Source organism: Cottoperca gobio, chromosome 19 (assembly GCF_900634415.1).
Source record: "Cottoperca gobio chromosome 19, fCotGob3.1, whole genome shotgun sequence".
In the NCBI taxonomy this organism is placed as follows: domain Eukaryota; kingdom Metazoa; phylum Chordata; class Actinopteri; order Perciformes; family Bovichtidae; genus Cottoperca; species Cottoperca gobio.
Genome location: NC_041373.1, coordinates 3,503,571 through 3,522,543, shown reverse-complemented (window position 1 = coordinate 3,522,543; position 18,973 = coordinate 3,503,571). Strand labels below are relative to the sequence as shown.

Here is an 18,973-nt window from a genome sequence, read left to right as displayed (position 1 = left end):
AAATTCTCAATTGTTTGCTTGTGTTCAGTGTTTTGGAAACTAAATCAATTCTGTCCTAGGGTTGAATATGGTGTACATATTACACAAACAAAATACACCATGCTATTGTGAGTGCTTTAAAGGTTGTGGCAGGTGGATTTGTTGAACTTTGGAAACATCAAGTCTAGCTGTTTGCCTCCAGTTTTTATGCTAAGCTAAGCTAAATTGTCTCCAAACTTGAAGAACCATGTGTATTTGTATTGCCTAGTTTCCACTGTAAACACAACCCCCGCTCTTAAATATGCAAGTGATAGTTTCATACATGATAGCAGCTGCAGCGTGTAGTACAGGTCATCAGGAGCGGATGTAGCTAATAGCTACAGAGTGACATTTACTTCATTTACAAATGAAATGTTTTCATTGATGGGGATGATGAGCTAAACAGTCAACTACGCTGTTACTGCACTCCAACTCCAGGCCCGCGTGTACGTGGTCCCAGAAGAAGTTCTGAGAGGAGAGCTTTCAGAGAGTCTCCTGAAGGTGCAGACGAGCCTGGAGATCCTGCAGCTCTTCAGGAGCACTTATGAGGACCGGAGGGCCAATCTGAGCCAGTACCAGAGGAACGGGAGCTTTGTGCGGCCTTGGGACTTTTCCCCACTGTTGGTCTTCTCTGGTCTTGACCGCTTCATCATCAGAGTCAAGAGCATTAAGGTAAGCATGGAAGCATTATTCGTTATTTAAAAGGTGATGAGTAACTGACACATGCCTGCAGTTTTTGGTTATGTGTATTGAGATGCCTTACGTAAGAGACCAGACCTTTCTTTACAGTGATCCTGCAGTTTAGCTGGACTGCTTCATTTTCCATTTCATTCCTTCTCCCTATAGGACATCCTGTTGATAGCTGTGGACCTGCTGAAGCTTGAGAAATTGGAGATTGGAGGCGTCCGAGGCCGAGCCCTCAGCCAGCAGGTCCAGCTGCTCCACCAACAGTTTGTGGACACTTACAAACTGTTCACAGAGAAGTCCTACGACTGCTTGGACCTCAACAACAGGGTACGTTCATTTTCACAAAGGTTTTTGAGAAATACAAGACACATACTGTTTTTCTTCTCACCACAGCCTAGTCACTCCAGCGTTTGTGGAGCAAATTGTGTCTCTACTCAAATGAAATGAAGTTTTTTTCAGTGCCATCTAGTTGCTTAAGCAAGATGTTCCTGAGTTATAGCAAGAAAAGCAATTTTCTTTTGCTTGTAAGACCCAGTCAGTGCTCCACGCTGGATGGCTTCGAGTCAGTGAGATGTGAAAAGGAATTTGCTGTGCTGACTCTGCGTTAGCTCGCACTGCTGTGTTGTGCTTTGGCTGCTGGTCTAGCTGAGCTATCTGCCCTGCAGGAGTATGAAGAGGAAGTGAGGGAGTTCAAATGTAAGGTGGATGACACAGACCGTCGACTAGGAGCCGTCTTCTGTCAGGCCTTTGAGGACGCCCCCGGACTGGAGCACGCCTTCAAGGTCTGAGAACTTAATCTCTCTCTGCTTATCTCTCACACTCTCATACATTCACACATTTATTTTCACTTATCTGACGTCTGCAGGTTCTGGATATGTTCGGTGGCTTGCTGGAGCGCCCTTTAGTGGCCACGGATGCTCTGGACAGATACCCTCTCCTTGTGTCCATGTTTGACAAAGAGCTGGACTGCTGTAAACGCCTCTACAACAAACACATCCAAACTGCAGAGGAGCTGGGTGAGATGCAGAACAATGCCGGCCTTACATATGATTGGGAGGGCAAACAGGTTTGGTTTAATCAACCTTTAGATTGTTACGGTTAGGTAAGAAGATGAACATAGTAAAACATAGAGCATAATAGAACATGTTTAGGTTGAGATCAGAGATCTTGTGGGATAGAGGCAGAAATCTCAAGAGACAAATATAATCAAAACTCTCTGTGGATAGATAGCACTATATGTAACATTTAAATAGTCCTGGAGTCCCAGAGTTTAAAGAACATGAACCACATTGTTCGCCATCTGTCCCTCCCCTCACTTCCTGTCACATCTCTACTGTGAACTGTCTAATACAGGCACAGACTGCCACAAAATACTTTGAAAGGATAAGTGTGAGTGAGAATGTGTCTTTCATCTATACCCAACAGTGAGATCGTTGTAGTGATGGTTTATTTATTTCATAGTCTCCCCACACGATGTTGTCTTTGTCAGGAATGTGTGGGAGGGTAATTTGACTTGATACACAGCTCCCTCGTTGTCCTTTTACTTTAGTTGCATCCTTTAGGGCGGGACAACTTACCCTGTTATCAGTCTTAATGATGTATTGACTCCACTGAACTTCCACCTTGTTTAGTTTGCTCAGTCTTTCACTGACTCAGTGGTAAATATGTGTGTAACAGACAGTAAGTCATAATTATTCTCCTCCTCAGGTTGGACTCCAGTGAATAAGAATATGCCAGCAGTAGCTGGCGGGCTGCGATGGGCCCAGGAGCTACAGCAGCGCATCCAGACCCCCTTCTCCAAATTCAGACACCTCTCCTACCCGTGAGTCTCCAACACAGCACATAAACAACTGAATGCTGGTGTTGTCCATCCATTTCCAACGGTCTCGTGTGAAGTAATCACTCTGTGAACTCTTTGAATGGCCTCGTAAAGATTATGTTTTGTAATATTGGCCACTGGAAAGATATTGGATATAACCTTTGCATGGGTTGTAAAGTATCATCTTCTCTGCAGGTGCCTGGAGTGTGCAGAGGGAGCCAGGGTCCTCCACAAGTATGAGGAGATGATGCAACTGCTGGACAGGTGTGTGTGGAACTTACTTCAGTGTATTACACTAAATGCCATCGCACTTCGATGCATTACTGAATAAAAGGAACAGAAAGGGGAACGGAGTAGACAGTGACAGAATAGGACACGTCCTTATTGGACTGTAAATATGATAAAGCCAGCATGAATCACATTTAACTTCCTTCTCTCACATGTTTTTCTTCTCTGTAATTTCACACCAGCTCTGCTTTTTAAACTAAACACTTGTGATTGTGTTAGTTGAGTGTATAAACATTTATGAAGCAGTCCATGTGGAATAGCATGCAGACATGCAGCTCCAGGCATGATTTATGTTCTCATCCACAGATTATTTCACAGGACCCATAATCCCATGTGCTGCTCACTGATGCTAAGTGAGAATTGGCCTTTTAGACCTCATCAACATCAAAACCTGCAAGATAAAGCATCCGCTGTACACGAGAGTCAGAGAGAGACTTTCCCCTTCTATACTGTAGCCCCTCATACACACACATGAACTATCCCACACTGGGAGGTTCTCTTTGCCAGAAGCCACTTCCAGATTACAATTTGATTTTGGGGGTAATGTAAGAATTATGACTCGTAGATTTTAAATCTTTTTGATCCCTACACGTATTTTCTTGTGATTGGGCGACCCAGTCGTGACTGCTAATTTGTGCATCAATAAATTGTGACGCATTGCATTATGGGATTGCTAGCAGAAAATATTCTACATGCCATGGACACCACTGTTTACTTTTCACTGTGGGGAATATTTCCTCATCATTTCTTGCAGGCTATTTTAGATCTTTGTTTAGTATTAGTGTGTTTTCATTTAAATAATGATTAAAATAATGTATGCATTGTGGCTTGTTATAGTCAGTGTAAATCCTTACAAATATGCTAATATAAAAGTAGCCAGAAGTATGTGAATAAGTCTTTTGTGAATGAGATGTGTGGACTCACACTTGCGCCTACACACTGATACTTTATGCTTTGCATGCTTAATATCACTTCTTCACTTGATGTCCCCGCAGCCCGAGTAATGGAATGATGAACAACACCAGTTCTTTGCCCTCAATTTACTCCCTTCAGAAATTAGAGCCCTTGTTATGCTGTGATAATCATTGCCGCTGCCTCCGATGAATGCCACCATTATTATACATATTACAGTCAGGAACAGGGCGGGCATGCTCACTCATTACCCCCACAGACAAAATGCAGCATGATTTATGGCCATGACCAAGGCATTTGATTGCCTCTGCGTCTGCGGTGCCACTATCAGGAAATGAAGCTCACAGCAGAAATCCAATAAAGAGCACACAGTGCGCACTGAAGTTTTCATCATAATCGTGGCTATTTACAGATGGATATAGCTGTACCGAGCCCTGACATATTCTCTGTTCCCAGTCTCTCGCAGATGAATCAGCGTTTATCCTCATAATACCCCCCCACGCCTACATCTAACCCTCCTTCACCACTACCTCTCCCTCTGCCTTATTGTGTGCTTGGAACGAATGAACGAATCACGCCTCTCATTCTGTTTACAACCTCAAAAGATTGGGAAAATTATGTTAATTTCCAGTATGCGAGCCGTTTTCACGCCCGTGGCCTTGTGAAATAAAAGTCTCCAGCCTTTTTAATGGGATTACCAAACAATGTTATACCCCGGTCAGAAAGGTACAAATAGTTTTTCTGTGATAATAACTTTAGTTTGATTGCAATCACAGATTGTGTTCTTTGTGTTTGGTATTTCAGATATTCCAGCAGCCTGTATGAGACATGGACAGAGACCGTGGGCGAGAGTTCTCAGTACAACCTCAGCCTGCCATTAATCAGCAGGGACTCAGACACTCGGCTCATCTCAGTCAACTTCAATCCACAGGTTTGTATAAGAAGATCTGATCCAAGACAGGCTGGATTTGTCACTGCTTGTAATCCTTTTGAATAGCTGTGAACAGATCTCTGAGGGTTTTATTAGTTTGGTGATATATCAAACCCATCTCCAGTAAGTGTCGTACACCTGCCGGCAGCTGCACAAGAGACTATATAACTTTAAATAAAGTTCATCTTTTTAATTAGTTGGGTTAGTATTTCAATCTTCCATTTAAAAGCAGTAATGTTGGATCATGCTGCCCTAAAGAACTGCGAACATATATCTCATTACTCTGAGTTTTATTGGAACATTTTCTACCATCAAGACCGAAACTGGTATTGAGTATTTTCGTTTTCTTTAATATTAGCAAACGCTGTTGGCAGCCTGTACTGATAAAAAGTCAAACTGATTAGTTGTTCTGATGTCTTGATATGTCTTCCAGTGCTTCTAATTTACATTTCCACCTCTTCTTAGCTGGCGTCTGTGCTGAGGGAAGTTAAGTACTTGGAGGCCAGACAGACCGAGGCCATCCCTGAACCTGCGGTGCAGATCTACACCACCAGGGGGCAGCTGTGGCAGTATGTGGCCAACCTGGAGCTCACAGTGGGCAGATACAACAAGGTTGGCTTAGATCAGGCTCAAAGCATCGAAGACAGGGCATGAAAGGGTCAATACATTCACTCACTAGCTATTTGATGTCGCAGCGATGAATTTGAAAGTGCGACTGCTTTGAGGGAATGCATGTCGGAGGTCCGTTGACTGATAGTGAACTAATCTGTTTGCCTGTTTACTACCTGCTGACCAATATTGGCTGTATGAGCTCTGATTATAAAGTTATGTTATTGATCTTATGCTTTTTCAGCAACAAAGAAGTTCTCTGACTGTTATTTTGTCTTTTAACTTTCTGTCTGTACTGAAAGTGGGAATGTGTCGTGTGGATTGACATCTGCTGCGTGTGATCGCCCTGTTCCTACATTTTAGCAAATATCTGTCATATTTTATAATGTAACTGAGGAGCTGAGCTGGAAGTAAATGAGAGACTTTCTTCTTCAGCAGTTTGACAATCCCTGCTATTTAATAATGTATCTGCGTCATCAATACAAGTGCATTTACCATTTACATTTATGAATCGCATTTATTCATCATCTACACACTTCAACATGCGGACTAGAGGAGCAGGGGATGGAATCTCATCCTTCCAATCAGTGGATGAGTAAAACATTTGATGTCTATGCTAGCATCAGCACTCCTTTAGTCATCCAGTAATCAATCCAGTTCAGGTTAGTTGGTATGGACAGTTTCCCCCAGAGAATACTAATAGTTTGGAGGGTCGCCTGATGTCTCCTCCAGTGCAATCACAGTTTCAATTTTACCTATATGTTGGTTCTTTACACACCATTGTAAAAGTAAGTTAGATTTTCTATGACGTTTGCTTTGAATAATGTAGTAAAGTCCAAAGTCATGGCAACATGACAGAAACAATGACCTTAATGAGTCATTAATCAATAATCTGTCTTGATGCTCTAGTCTTGAAAGGCCACACATACATTATATTAAAATGATATTTCTGTACACAGAGTCTGAGCTAAATAACACGTCACATCTTTCTCTGTTTCGTGTTCGTCTGTCCCGCTGTCTGGTTGCAGGTGATGCACTCTGTGCTCGACGTGGAGCATCCTCTGGTTCAGGTCCAGCTCAGTGACATCAATGCTCAGCTCATGAAGGCGGAGGACAGTCTGAACTGGAACAGCCCAGGTCAGGACATTAACTGATAATTACCAGACACTCTGGATTATTCAAAATAAGTAGAATACAAGTAGAAGTGTAACAAAAGTCACGGTTCACCTTTCTATTGTATCTCTCCACCCTGGAGTCAGGGTTTGTGGATACTTCTTAAAGACACACCAGTTAGCCCATCTAACAGCTGGAGGGACTGCTGTGTCAGTTGAGCAAAACCCTGTTCCAGCCCTTACTGGCAGCATTCAGATCGGTGGCCTGGCCCCTGAATGGGACGGCCTCCTGGCTTTTGGTATGCCACAGTCTGTAGTAAGAACTATGCAAGGTACCACATGGTGCCAGGTGTCAGCTGCAGCCCTTCACGCCCTGTCATTTCTGCAGACCTGGCTGGCGGCTATCTGCCACAACCCCAAGGCTGTTTGTGTCGTCTATACACGCTGAACGAGTATGTTCCTTGATTTCCTGGTTCCTCAGAGGCTTAGAGGTCATAGGCCTTGGTGCCCTTCAGCATCCCCACTTTGAGCCTCACAGGGATGCTGAGTTGGAATGGCTCTCCCTTAAACCATCGCTCCTGTTGGCCATAACCTTTGCTAGCAGGATAGTCTCCTCACGGGGGTGTCTTTAAGAGTTACCCCGTACACATGGATCTCGTTTTGTCTCGATACGATAGAGAATGTGTGGTTACATTGTAACCTTGGTTCCCTGAGTGAAGAGATCTGTCCAATTCTTAAGCGGTTCGGAGACGGTTCCGATCAAACAATCCACGCCAGCACAGCTGCTTTATGTAAACCATGGGGCATGGCCAGGCAGGCCGGTGCGTCTTAAAGAGTATCCACATACCCTGACAAGGGTATGTGGATACTCATATACTCATACTCATATGGAATATGTAACAGAGTGGAGATATAGTGTCTTCACTCAAAGAACCAAGGTTACAATGTAACCATACATTCATATCCTGGTTTGGGGGTAGGGTTTGGTATTTGTTTTGTAAGGATCCTTATGAATACAAGAACCGTTACAGCGTTACAAGTGTTCCTAACCCTTTAAAGCAGGGGTCACTAACAGGCGGACCGCGGTCCGAGTCCGGACCCAGACGCCGACCTATCCGGACCCGGATCAATAATCAATAAATTATTAAGGGATTTTCAATTTTAACGGGGCTCTTCTATTTTAACCGGCGCAGCTTTTTTCGTTTTTACGGCATTAGTTTAGTGGTTCAGGAAACTCACAGACCTAACATGCGAGTTAAGCCATCCCACGTGATGCTACGCAGCCAATCAGATCTGTGCATTCCAACCAGGCAAACATTGCGACTCTGAATACAGACAAGATGAGAGCAGAGTAACAGACGGAAAGACGAGTTAGCGATACAGGGAGAGAAGACGGAGAAAGGGAGAGAACCACAGACGAAGACACGAGTGAGCGGCTGACAGGGAGAGAAACATAACTACTCATGGCGCTCTCCAAGAAGACAAAAGTCAACAGAGCTTTCAACCCAGAATGGACTCATTCACGTTCATCCATCCCACTGGGAGCACAACACCAGTGTCTCATATGCTCAGAGACCGTGGTGCTCATTAGAAGTGGTGATGTGAAACGCCACTATGAGACTATGTTAAATCAAGATGTGAAACAGTTAAAGAAAAAGGGAAACTTAAGCTGCTGCTACACTTTATTTTATTTTTCTAAGATTAAACACTTTATTTTAATATGCATCATTTTTTTTAAGCTATTTTATTTATTTTCTCAATTTTATTTATAAATGCAGCCCAAGAAGAACATTATGCATATCTACAGTATTATATATATATATATATATATATATATATATATATATATATATATATATATCTGTATAGTTCAATGTTAAGTGACAATAATTATTGTCTAAATGTTTTTAAATGGTACTTTCTTTATTAGATTTGACAGTCAGCTGTTGATGACTGTGCAGACGTTGATACAGCTACTAGGCTGCTTCAATATATCTCACACTAATTCATAACGCAATTGAGACATTATGATGCTCCTGGACCTTTGCTCGCGGAAATGTTCTCTAACTGGACCTCTTAGAATTTTAGTTGAATACCCCTGGTTTAAAGAGTTCAACTGTAAGTCACTCTGGCAGTCACTGCTCCTGTAGCATGTAGAACACAATCACTGTGTACCAGAGATGTTTATTTGGCAATGAAGAGGAAATGTAAGAGCTATCTGAATATATACTGCAAATGTGTTTGCTTTATTATAGTAGAGTGTAGTGGTCGAGCTGATATTCATTTATATGATAATTCACAGGTTATTATAAAATATTGCTCCCTCATTCCCTTTTCATTTGTAATGAATGCTACATGAACAGAGAGAAAAATATACAAGACAAGAGCAGGAGAGGTGCTCAATCATAGATAAGTTGTCGTTGGTTCATTATTAGAACTTTAGAATTGTGTTCATACTGAGGGTTAGATCCTGCCTCGACCCTCCTGCTACAACAGATTCACACTGACACCCTCCAAATTAACCAAAGCAAATATTATAGGAAGCAAAAAGCTGTGAGACAGGTTCAGTTTTTAATTACAGAGCTAGTCATTTGTCAAACATATTGTATGTACATTGTTTTAGTGACACACTCCCATTCTAGCTTAATTGTTTCCTATATTTTCCTTCTGACCATCTCCATCACCCTGTAGGTGTTTGGCAGTATATCCAGGAGTTGCGAGACTCCTGCTGTGACCTGGAGAGCAGGCTCCAGAGGACCAAGGACAACGTGGAGGAGATCCAGAGCTGCATGAGGTCCTGGGCCAGCCCCATGTTTGACAGGAAGGACGGGCAAAAAAGACGCACTGCTCAGCCTGGAGGACAGGGCTGAGAGGTTGGACAGGTTTTACAATGTGATACGGTCCTCTGGAGAGAAGATCCACTTCCTGCTAAAGGTGATTAAAAGAGGTTTCCTCATGTCACTCACATTTCATAAGAGGTTATTATGGAGTCAGCCGATTTGCTTTGACGTTATTTTACAGTCATTTTCAAATGTGGTAGAGATGATGATTAGATATGAGTGTCAGGCTTTGTCTTGTCTTAGAGCAATCTGGAGCTGTTCAGAGCGGAGCAGAGCTCTGAGGCGTGGAAGGCCTACGTCGAGCACATCGACGACATGATCATAGATGGATTCTTCAACAGCATTGAGTGCTCTCTTAACTTCTTCCTCGATAACACTGGTAGGACGTTACGAACAAAGAAATCACAAAAAAGAAGCACTCACACTTATATTTGTAGAGATGTTACTACTGTTGTCTCACAGCCAGAATGTTGCCCGCAGCCAAAGATGTAATATCCACAAATGACTCCACAGCGAACCAAACACACGATCCTCAGCCAGATCTGAATTTGGACAGCTTCCTAGCGAGCCATCCTCAGAGGTTATGATGTCAGTTGTGTGTCTGTATTGGCTGTGCATGTCAAATGGATCTGGACTTGGTTGCTGGCATGAGTTTTGTCAACCAGTTTAGATGGACTGGGATGCGGTTCAACGTTTGGTGGATTGTTGCCAGACTGCGACGATGTCCAGTTGTTCTTCTCTTCTTTATTCTACACATTCTTTCACTGCTGTTTGATCTGTTTCTTCGCCCTCTCTCACTCGTGTGTGTCCTTACTGATTAGGAAGGTTCTGAGTGAATATTTCAGGGGTAGATATGATAACAGAATGATCCTTCTTACACTGTTTGCACCAGATAAAATAAGAGAATTCTTTATAAATCCCACAGTGGGGACAAGAACATCTTTTTAAAAATATGATTTAATAACACAATTTATTTTTCTTCATTTAGAGGTGTGTGCTACAAAGTTTTTGTTTTAAAATGCAAACATGAGATAAACCCAATGGAGAATCCCTTCCCTCCATGTTCCAGCAGCTGCACTATATATATACAGTATATATATATATATATATATATATATATAGTATATATATATATATATATATATATATATATATAATACTACATTATGTGTGCAAGATTATTAGCAAGGACCCAAAACTCAGTGACTCGTTTTGTAAAATTCTCTTTTTGTACCTCGCACAAATATATAAAAAAAGAAAAAGTAATAACCAAATTTAAAATGACCTCTTGTATTCTTTTAAAGACTCAACTGAATAGATAAATATAACTTCAACCTCAACTTCAACTCAATTTCTACTTGTTTCCGTGTTCTGGAGTTTTTGCTCATCATCAGTTTGGGGAACACGTTCGGGAAGGTTTTGAACACTGAGAAATAAGCCTTGCATTTCAACATAACATAATAAGTTATTATGACAAATTATATGTTTTACTGTAGTAGTGTTTCCTTCCTTTGGGTCCAGACCAGAGAGCGGCTGTAGCTCCTCTATTTGAGACTCATCTGGATCTGAAGGTTCCTGACCTGGTGTTTGCTCCATCTCTGGACTTTGGGGAAGGAGACAGTTTGTTTGAGCTGGTGGAGAGCCTCATCAACGATGTGTTCAGAATCTCCTCACTGGTGCCTCGCCTCACCCAGCAGAGCCCCGTCCCCCACTATCAGGTACTCAGCGTTACTTCAGTGTCCGAAATGCAGATCACTTCCATCAACATGCCACATAAAACTACCAAATCTCCCCTCAGGCTGACATGGAGGACATGGCTGATCTGGCAGACATGCGACATCTCCTCATGGAACGCGTGCAGAGCGTCATGGCAACGTGCTGCGAGTTTCGCAACTCCCTGGAGCGCTACAGCTATCTGTATGTGGATGACAGGAAGGAGTTCATACGTCACTTCCTTCTGTATGGCCAAACTGTCGGCGGCCAGGAGACGGATGTTTACGCTGACCACAGCATCTCAGAGAGCCCGCCCACCCTGGACAACTTTAGAGAACAAGTGGACAGGTGGGTGTTTGCGTGTGTCTGTGGTCGTCAGGGAGAGGTCGAGCTTCCACTTACTGACTGAATATGTGTCGTCACACTGTAGGTATGAGAAGATCTACGAGGAGGTCCAGGCCCTGGAGCCGGTGCATGTGTTCCTCGGGTGGATGAGGGTGGATGGCCGTAGCATGAAGAGTGCCTTGCTAAACATCATCAAAAAGTGGAGCTTCATGTTCAAACAGCACCTCATTGATCATGTAACCAACAGGTGAAGTACAATGTTTGGTTTAGTCAGGTATGACCAGTAGCTCACTGTGGCTAATGTTAGCAAACGTTCACTGGATGTTGCTGTGTCAGTCTTCTGTACTCAACATGAAGTCTCAGCTGTGCCTCGGACCACAGCCTGGCTGTAATGTTAATGGTTCTTTCAGAATCCTTAATAGGCACAAACAGTTTAAACTGTTTTATGTTAAGTTTTATTGACATGACTTAACATAAGCCTAAACATTTCATAAAATTGCTTTGTTTAATCTGTCCGTTCTTTCATTACAGAAAGATTTAATTATTAAATCCATTAAAATATTAATCAAACAATTTATTTTGATCCTTAAATGTTACTTGGTGCCTGTTTTGAAAGTAACTTTGCCAGCTAACATAATGTGCGCCTGTTCCACAATTCATTGTGTGTAATTCCTCAAATGATTTGAATTGGCAGGCTAACCAAAAACTATGGACTAATAATAAGTAAAAGGTTAGCAGCAGGTATCTATTATCTATTATCTATAATCTATAATCTATTATCTATTATCTATTATCTATTATCTATAATCTATAATCTATTATCTATTATCTATAATCTATTATCTATTATCTATAATCTATTATCTATTATCTATTATCTATTATCTATTATCTATAATCTATAATCTATTATCTATTATCTATTATCTATAATCTATTATCTATTATCTATAATCTATAATCTATTATCTATAATCTATAATCATATCTAATTCAAGTGATCACAATTTAAAAAACCTACATTTAAGCTCATTTTTCAATAACACTGACCAAAGCCAAAAACAATGGCAAAAACCAGCTTGTCCCAGCTGTGTGACTGTGCATCACCTTTTAGTGTCCCCTGGAAACGCTCTCGTTGTGTTGTGTGATACTTGCAGGGCGTTTCTGTATTTTAGACAAAAAACTGCACATGAGTCAAGTGGTGAGGTTTTTTCTTAATTTGCAGTACCACCGTAGATGATGGTACAAATATGTCTCCTTCATAAACTGTGTTTACTTATTGTCCAGTTAGCAACTGAGCTATAAAGCAGCCAGTTAGCTTGGAGAGCAATTGTGGCTGACTAGCACTAGCGTGTTCAAAAAGCTCCACAAGAGCCACAGAAGACATTAAATATCTGTTCTCACAGGCTGGATACTCCCCACGACGCATAACTCATCTTAATTGTGCCAATTTTACGCACCAAATGCTCCTTTAATAATCATTGTCATCTATCCCCAGTCTGTCAGATCTGGAGAAGTTTATCAGTGTGGCTGAGGCTGGGCTGAGCCTGCAGGTGGAGGAGGGAGACTACGGTGGCCTGGCGGGAGTCCTGAGTCACCTGCTGGCTGTGAAGGAAAGAATAAACAGCACAGATGCCATTTTTGAGCCCCTGCTGCAAACCATCGCTCTGCTGAAGGTGTATGAGCAGGAGCTGCCTGATGTGGTCTACAAACAGTTGGAGGTGAGGACTGATGTTCACTAATTTTACCAGCACATATTTTATTTATTCATTTATTTCCAATCACCCATCACTGTCACGCCTGCTTTAATCTCCCTCTCTCTATATCTATCTGTCTGTCTGCAGGAGTTGCCAGAAAAGTGGAATAATGTTAAAAAGCGTGCCGTGTTAGTCAAACAGCAGGCGGCGCCGCTGCAGGCCATTGAGGTGGCCAGCTTGCGTCGGAAGTGTGCCTCATTCGATGTGGAGCAACACGTTTTCAGGGAGCACTTTCGCAACAACGGGCCCTTCAGGTACAATCAATTTTGAGTGTTTGTTTGTGAACACTTTACTTTATAAGCCCCATGTATCATTTATAAGCAGTATATAAAAACACTTAATGCATGGTTTATTAAACACTGTAGTGTAGCTGTCAGCAGATATAAGTACACCTTTAAGTGTTTATTAATGCATAATATATCATATCTATATAAATAACAACTAGAACTCCTTCCATGAAGCATTCTGAAAGTGATTTCACAGTTCAACAAGTTCAGCGAGTACCTTTGAAAAGATAAGAATGTCACCTTTCTGCATTCTCACCTGATAATAGAGAATTGTTATCTCACATCCGACAAGGCTAATTGAATCTTGACATAATGATAATGAATTCATAGGAAGAGATGCTTCGTCATAATATCTAATTGTCAGATTAGTTATGTGTGTAATTGGTCTCTTAATAACCTGGTGATTATTTTCCCATTAATGCCATGGAAGTCATTGTTAATTGTCACAGTGCGCGTTGATGCTGGAGACTCTAGTCTGGTTATGCTGCAGCCAAGTCGGGCTTGGCAAACTGCATCCCTTCATTACCTTAACACCGCCTGATTTATACTGGGCTTGTGCAAATATTTGTGTGTGTGTGTGTGTGTGTTTTAATGTGGTGCCTCTGTGCGATAATGTATTCACCCAGGTTTGACAGCGAGAGCCCCTTCCAGATGTTAGACGCATTCCAGCAGCAGATTCAGGAGCGGGAGGCAGTGATGGCCTCTCTGGTGGAGGCTGCCAGCCTATTCGAGGTCACCGTCTCTGAGTACAAACAGCTCCGACAATGCAGGTAAAGCACAGAGCTGGATGGGGATAATACCATGAGCCTGAGCCAAATTGGGAAATGAATGAGCTGCTATGGCGGAGATGATCTTTTACATTCACAGTCAGTAAGAGTTCCAATGTCCATGCTTATTTAATTCCTTTGGTCCATTCCTTCTCCATCCCCAAGGCGTGAGGTTGGCCTGCTGAAGGAGCTGTGGGACATGGTCGCCGTGGTGGAATCCAGCATGGCGGCATGGAAGAGCACTCCCTGGAGAGAGATCCATGTGGAGGACATGGAGCTGGAGATCAAACGCTTCTCTAAAGATATACGGGGGCTGGATAAAGAGGTGACGGAAGAAAAGAATAGATTCGGATATTTAATGTAACTTACAAAGGTGTATAGAAATAGAAAAAGAAAAATATCATGAACTAACTGCAAGTTTGAAGCCCTGTTCATGATAGTTACAGTTCTATTAGCTGATGCTTTTGTCCAAAGTGACCATGATCATGAAGATACATCTCCGAACAGCAAGAATCAAGCAAGTACATTAGCTTCAAAAGTAGAAGCTGGTGTGGAAACTGCTTCTGGATGCTATCAGAGTTTGTGTGCTGCTCTTTATTGTATTTTAGGAAGTTTACACTCCAGCAACATTATCCAGGATTAATAGCTAAACCCATCAGTCACTCTTTAGCCTCGCATCCCTTCTTTCTGATATCTAGCTACAGCTCTATCAGCGAGTCAAATGTGATGGTTGCTGGCTAGAAATGAGAAGCTGCTTCTGTCCACCTCTGTCTCTGTATTAAATCTGCCCCCGTTATCATTCTAAACTGTATTTACATAAAGCTGGTCAGACCCAGCAACAGTAAACAAGGAGGTCAAGGCTTGGCAAACGTTGCGCTAAGTGCCTTGCTCAAATGCCAGGAAATGTATTGGTCTTTACTTTTAGCTGCAGCTGGAAGTTACAGGCCCTTGAGCCAGGCTGGGAAGCACCACATGTGTGTAAATGCATGAAGGTCAACTTCACTGGAATAAATTAATTCTGAGCTGCAGCCTCGATCTCCCTCGTCTCTGTCAAAAGCCCTTGTTTTGATTCCTGGCCTTTGTGTGTGATAGGTTAGAGCGTGGGAGGCCTTCACAGGTTTGGACACCAGGGTGAAGAACCTCCTCACCTCCCTCCGGGCCGTGGCAGAGCTACAGAACCCAGCCATACGAGCCCGCCACTGGCATCAACTGATGGCTGCTACCAGAGTCCGCTTCACCATGGACCAGGTTACCAATTTATTCATGCTATGTGCAATAACAACATATTTCTGTATTCATGAGCTGTGTCTAAAACAAGCGGATTATCTCAGGGCTCGGATACACATATTCATATTTTCTGTCCCAACTCTGCATCCTCATGAGGGCTGTTTGTACTGATCCAGCTGTTTAGACTAAATTGGACTTATAGAACTAGTTTAGTCTTGTAATGTCCTGGCAGACTCAGCGATTCACATCTAACAGGTTGCAGATTCTCCAGTCACCCACCTCCCTTTTGAGGGAAATAATAAACTATAAACTGACTATTATTTATCTTTAGATTATTGCAATGAAATTAGACATAACATTTATTAATATTGTTTATATGTTAGGGTTCAGTTGGATATGAAGTGTAATCTATTGAAACATGTATTACATGTTCATTTTCATGTCACTTTTCATAATTATTTTTCACATACTTAACGTTCGTTACACAAGCTGTAGCAAGTGAACATTGAATCTGGTGGAAGTCCAACACAGTGTGAAGGTCCCTGGATGGAGCCAGTGATTTAGAAACCGGGAGCTTACGTCTTGCGCCCTTCATTAGGAAGACAAGGAGAACATGTCTCGGCCCGCTGTACTGTATATCGACGGTGAGGCTGCAGAGAGGGTCTCCAGCTTTAGATACCTTGGGGCGCACATCACCGAGGACTTCTCCTGGGCCATGCACACCTCCGCTACCCAGGACATCTACCACTGTGGGTTTAAGATGTCAACACCTGCAGGCAGTGACTGTTACTGCTGTAGTAACTGTCAAAATTGCAGAAGCACTTTATTTAGTTGCTTGAAGGTGACACAGGTGTGAACCCTCTGTCGCTGCAGCTCAGCACTTTGATTAGAATGGCTGTGTGGCCTTGTTAGACTGAAATCAGCAATCACAGCCGGTGCTCACCAGTAATATGCTACTAATATTATTACATCACATTTAGCTGATGCTTTTGTCCTAAGCGACTTACAATAATTACAGACATAATCGTGAGGATACAACTCCGAACAGCAAGAATCTTGCAAGTACATTAGCTTCAAATTGGTGAAATCATTTAAGTGCAGAACAACAGCTTCAAATAAGCCAAACAATTTAGTGCTACATACATTTATTTATTTATTATTGGCAGGCGGTTTTTGTTTGAGGGGAATCTGGGTCCCACTCGCAGTGAGCCGATTGGCTGATACAGAGTGAAGTGAGTGAGCTGGGGTGTGTGGTTTGACCATGGCCTGGATGTAAGAAGGGGCTGATCCATTCACAGCACGGTAGGCCAGCACCAGAGTCTTGACGCAGATTCAGGCCGGTACTGGTAACCAGTGAAGGGAGTGGAGGAGCGGTGTAGTGTGGGAGAACTTGAGTAAGTTAAAGACCAGTCAGGCTGCTGCATTCTGGATGAGCTGTAGAGGTCGAATAGCACATGTAGGCAGTCCAGCAAGGAGGGAGTTGCGGTAGTTGCAGTAGTCAATATCATATGATGTTGTGTATCTCGGATTAATTGTGTGTTTTCTCTGAGCAGGAGACCACTCTGGCTGACTTGCTGCAGCTGAACCTGCACTGCTTTGAAGAGGAGGTGAGAGGGATTGTGGATAAGGCTGTTAAAGAGATGGGAATGGAGAAAGTCCTCTCTGAGCTCAACTCCACATGGACAGGTACAGAATGTAACATTTTGTTGTAGCTACACTGGTAGTACTCTTTCATCCTGCCATCTAGACTCCAGTGTATTGATCCCGTCCAGGTATGCAGTTCCAGTATGAGCCCCACCAGCGCACCCAGGTGCCTCTGATTCGCACAGACGAGCAGCTGATCGAGACGCTGGAAGACAACCAGGTGCAGCTGCAGAACCTCATGTCATCCAAGTACATCGGCCACTTCCTGGATGAAGTGTCGTCGTGGCAAAGCAAGCTGTCAGTGGCCGACTCTGTCATCTCCATGTGGTTGGAGGTGCAGCGGACATGGACCCATTTGGAAAGCATATTCATTGGCTCAGATGACATCCGCTCACAGCTGCCTGAGGTTACACACCGATTACATAGAACCACATTCATGCAGTTAATTACAGCTCTATAGGTATGCATCGCTAACAAGCATGCAGGCCTTAACCTGTGCCCTTTTAGTTGCCATATGAACCCACATAGCACTGACTGTTATAATTGTTCATTAGAAATGCATTAATTGGCTCGTGCTCAGAGTTTAGTAGATTACACAACTTTTGAATTGCTCCCATGACGTTGGGGCTGTGCTTAAACCCAGATGTTTCCTATTTAACCTGATTCCTCCCTTGTGAAATCCTCCGCAGGACTCCAGCCGCTTCAAGGGGATTGATGCTGATTTCAAAGAGCTGGCACACGCTGTACATCAAACGCCCAACGTAGTGGAGGCCACCAATAAAGTAGGCTTATTTGGTAAACTGGAGGACATCCAGAGCAGGTGAGAGTTATCTCTGTTTGTACTCCTTATGTGTGTTATCAGTACAGGCTGTATACTTCTTACACACTGACTCACTCTGTGTATTTCTCTGCAGGCTGTCTCTATGTGAAAAAGCTCTGGCAGAATACCTGGACACCAAGCGTCTGGCCTTCCCCAGATTTTACTTCATCTCTTCAGCTGATCTGCTGGACATCCTGTCTAATGGGACCAACCCACACCAGGTGGCTCCACTAATTTCTGCTTGAGGGGTAGCAATGTATTTTATGCTTCAGTCTCTTCACAGTCAAACTTGTTCTGCACAATGCGTAGCACTTTCCACAAGTTGCTTTTTAACAGTTTTCTTTATTTCTAACCATGTTCGATTGCACCATTTAGCTCTTTTGTTGAGTGCTGTTGACTTTTGTAGTACCAGCAGTGTCCGCACAGGGGCAATGTCGCTCATAGTTTTGCAGCCAGCTCTAACCTCCATCATTGTCTTATGCATTTCCACCATGGAGAAATAAATCACCGTTAAGAACAACTTCCCACTAAATCTCTCTAAAGAGGAAGTTAGCAGGCATGCTGCAGAACATAGGTCCTGCCCTATAAATGATTCTGAAAAACGGTAATGAAATGAATTTATTTGCGCGGCGGTAAAGAAAATGCCTGTAAGACTGTGAGCTGTGAGTGTAAATGGAGCCCAAACTGAATGTGCCTGTTTGTTTGCTCAGGTTGAGAAGCATCTGTCAAAGCTGTTTGACAACATGGCTAAGATGCGGTTTGAAGCAGATGAAAAGGGGAATCCTTCGAAGACTGGTCTGGGCATGTACAGCAAAGAGGAGGAGTATGTCCCCTTTAATCAGCCCTGTGACTGCACTGGACAGGTAAAATACAGCTGAAAACAGTTATTATTTTCTCTAAAACGATGGTGCCATAAAGCTAAATGCTGAATTCAGTAATTATCTTCATTAGACTTACTGCTGACAGTGGCTCTACGGCTGTCTGTAGATAGGTTATGAAATTCACTTACCTGCTCTTTTTTGCAATGGAAGAAAATATCAAATATACACATCACAACCCACAATAAAGGAGGCAAATGGAATTGAGTCTGTTGTTGCCCCTGGGGTTTTGCATATCAAAGCCCATAAATCCATTTAGTTTCCATTAAATAGTATTTGCCTGACTCCACTTCCACTCTAATGCTTATTAATGACCTCA

At 42.7% G+C, this 18,973-nt stretch overlaps 1 protein-coding gene across 1 annotated transcript in view; it reads left to right on the top strand.

Moving 5' to 3' along the window:
- Nucleotides 1-18,973, top strand: part of dnah9 (dynein, axonemal, heavy chain 9) — a 126,631-nt gene that overhangs the window by 4,417 nt on the left and 103,241 nt on the right. Inside the window, 25 exon segments of the mRNA XM_029455857.1 lie at nt 457-690; nt 865-1,032; nt 1,371-1,487; nt 1,571-1,721; nt 2,413-2,527; nt 2,720-2,788; nt 4,529-4,655; nt 5,121-5,267; nt 6,293-6,401; nt 9,068-9,204; nt 9,206-9,310; nt 9,460-9,595; nt 10,738-10,934; nt 11,015-11,277; nt 11,360-11,521; nt 12,773-12,995; nt 13,119-13,285; nt 13,945-14,088; nt 14,251-14,410; nt 15,178-15,333; nt 16,866-16,998; nt 17,085-17,362; nt 17,646-17,776; nt 17,871-17,997; nt 18,487-18,639. Of these exon segments, the coding sequence (XP_029311717.1) occupies nt 457-690; nt 865-1,032; nt 1,371-1,487; nt 1,571-1,721; nt 2,413-2,527; nt 2,720-2,788; nt 4,529-4,655; nt 5,121-5,267; nt 6,293-6,401; nt 9,068-9,204; nt 9,206-9,310; nt 9,460-9,595; nt 10,738-10,934; nt 11,015-11,277; nt 11,360-11,521; nt 12,773-12,995; nt 13,119-13,285; nt 13,945-14,088; nt 14,251-14,410; nt 15,178-15,333; nt 16,866-16,998; nt 17,085-17,362; nt 17,646-17,776; nt 17,871-17,997; nt 18,487-18,639 (3,909 nt within the window).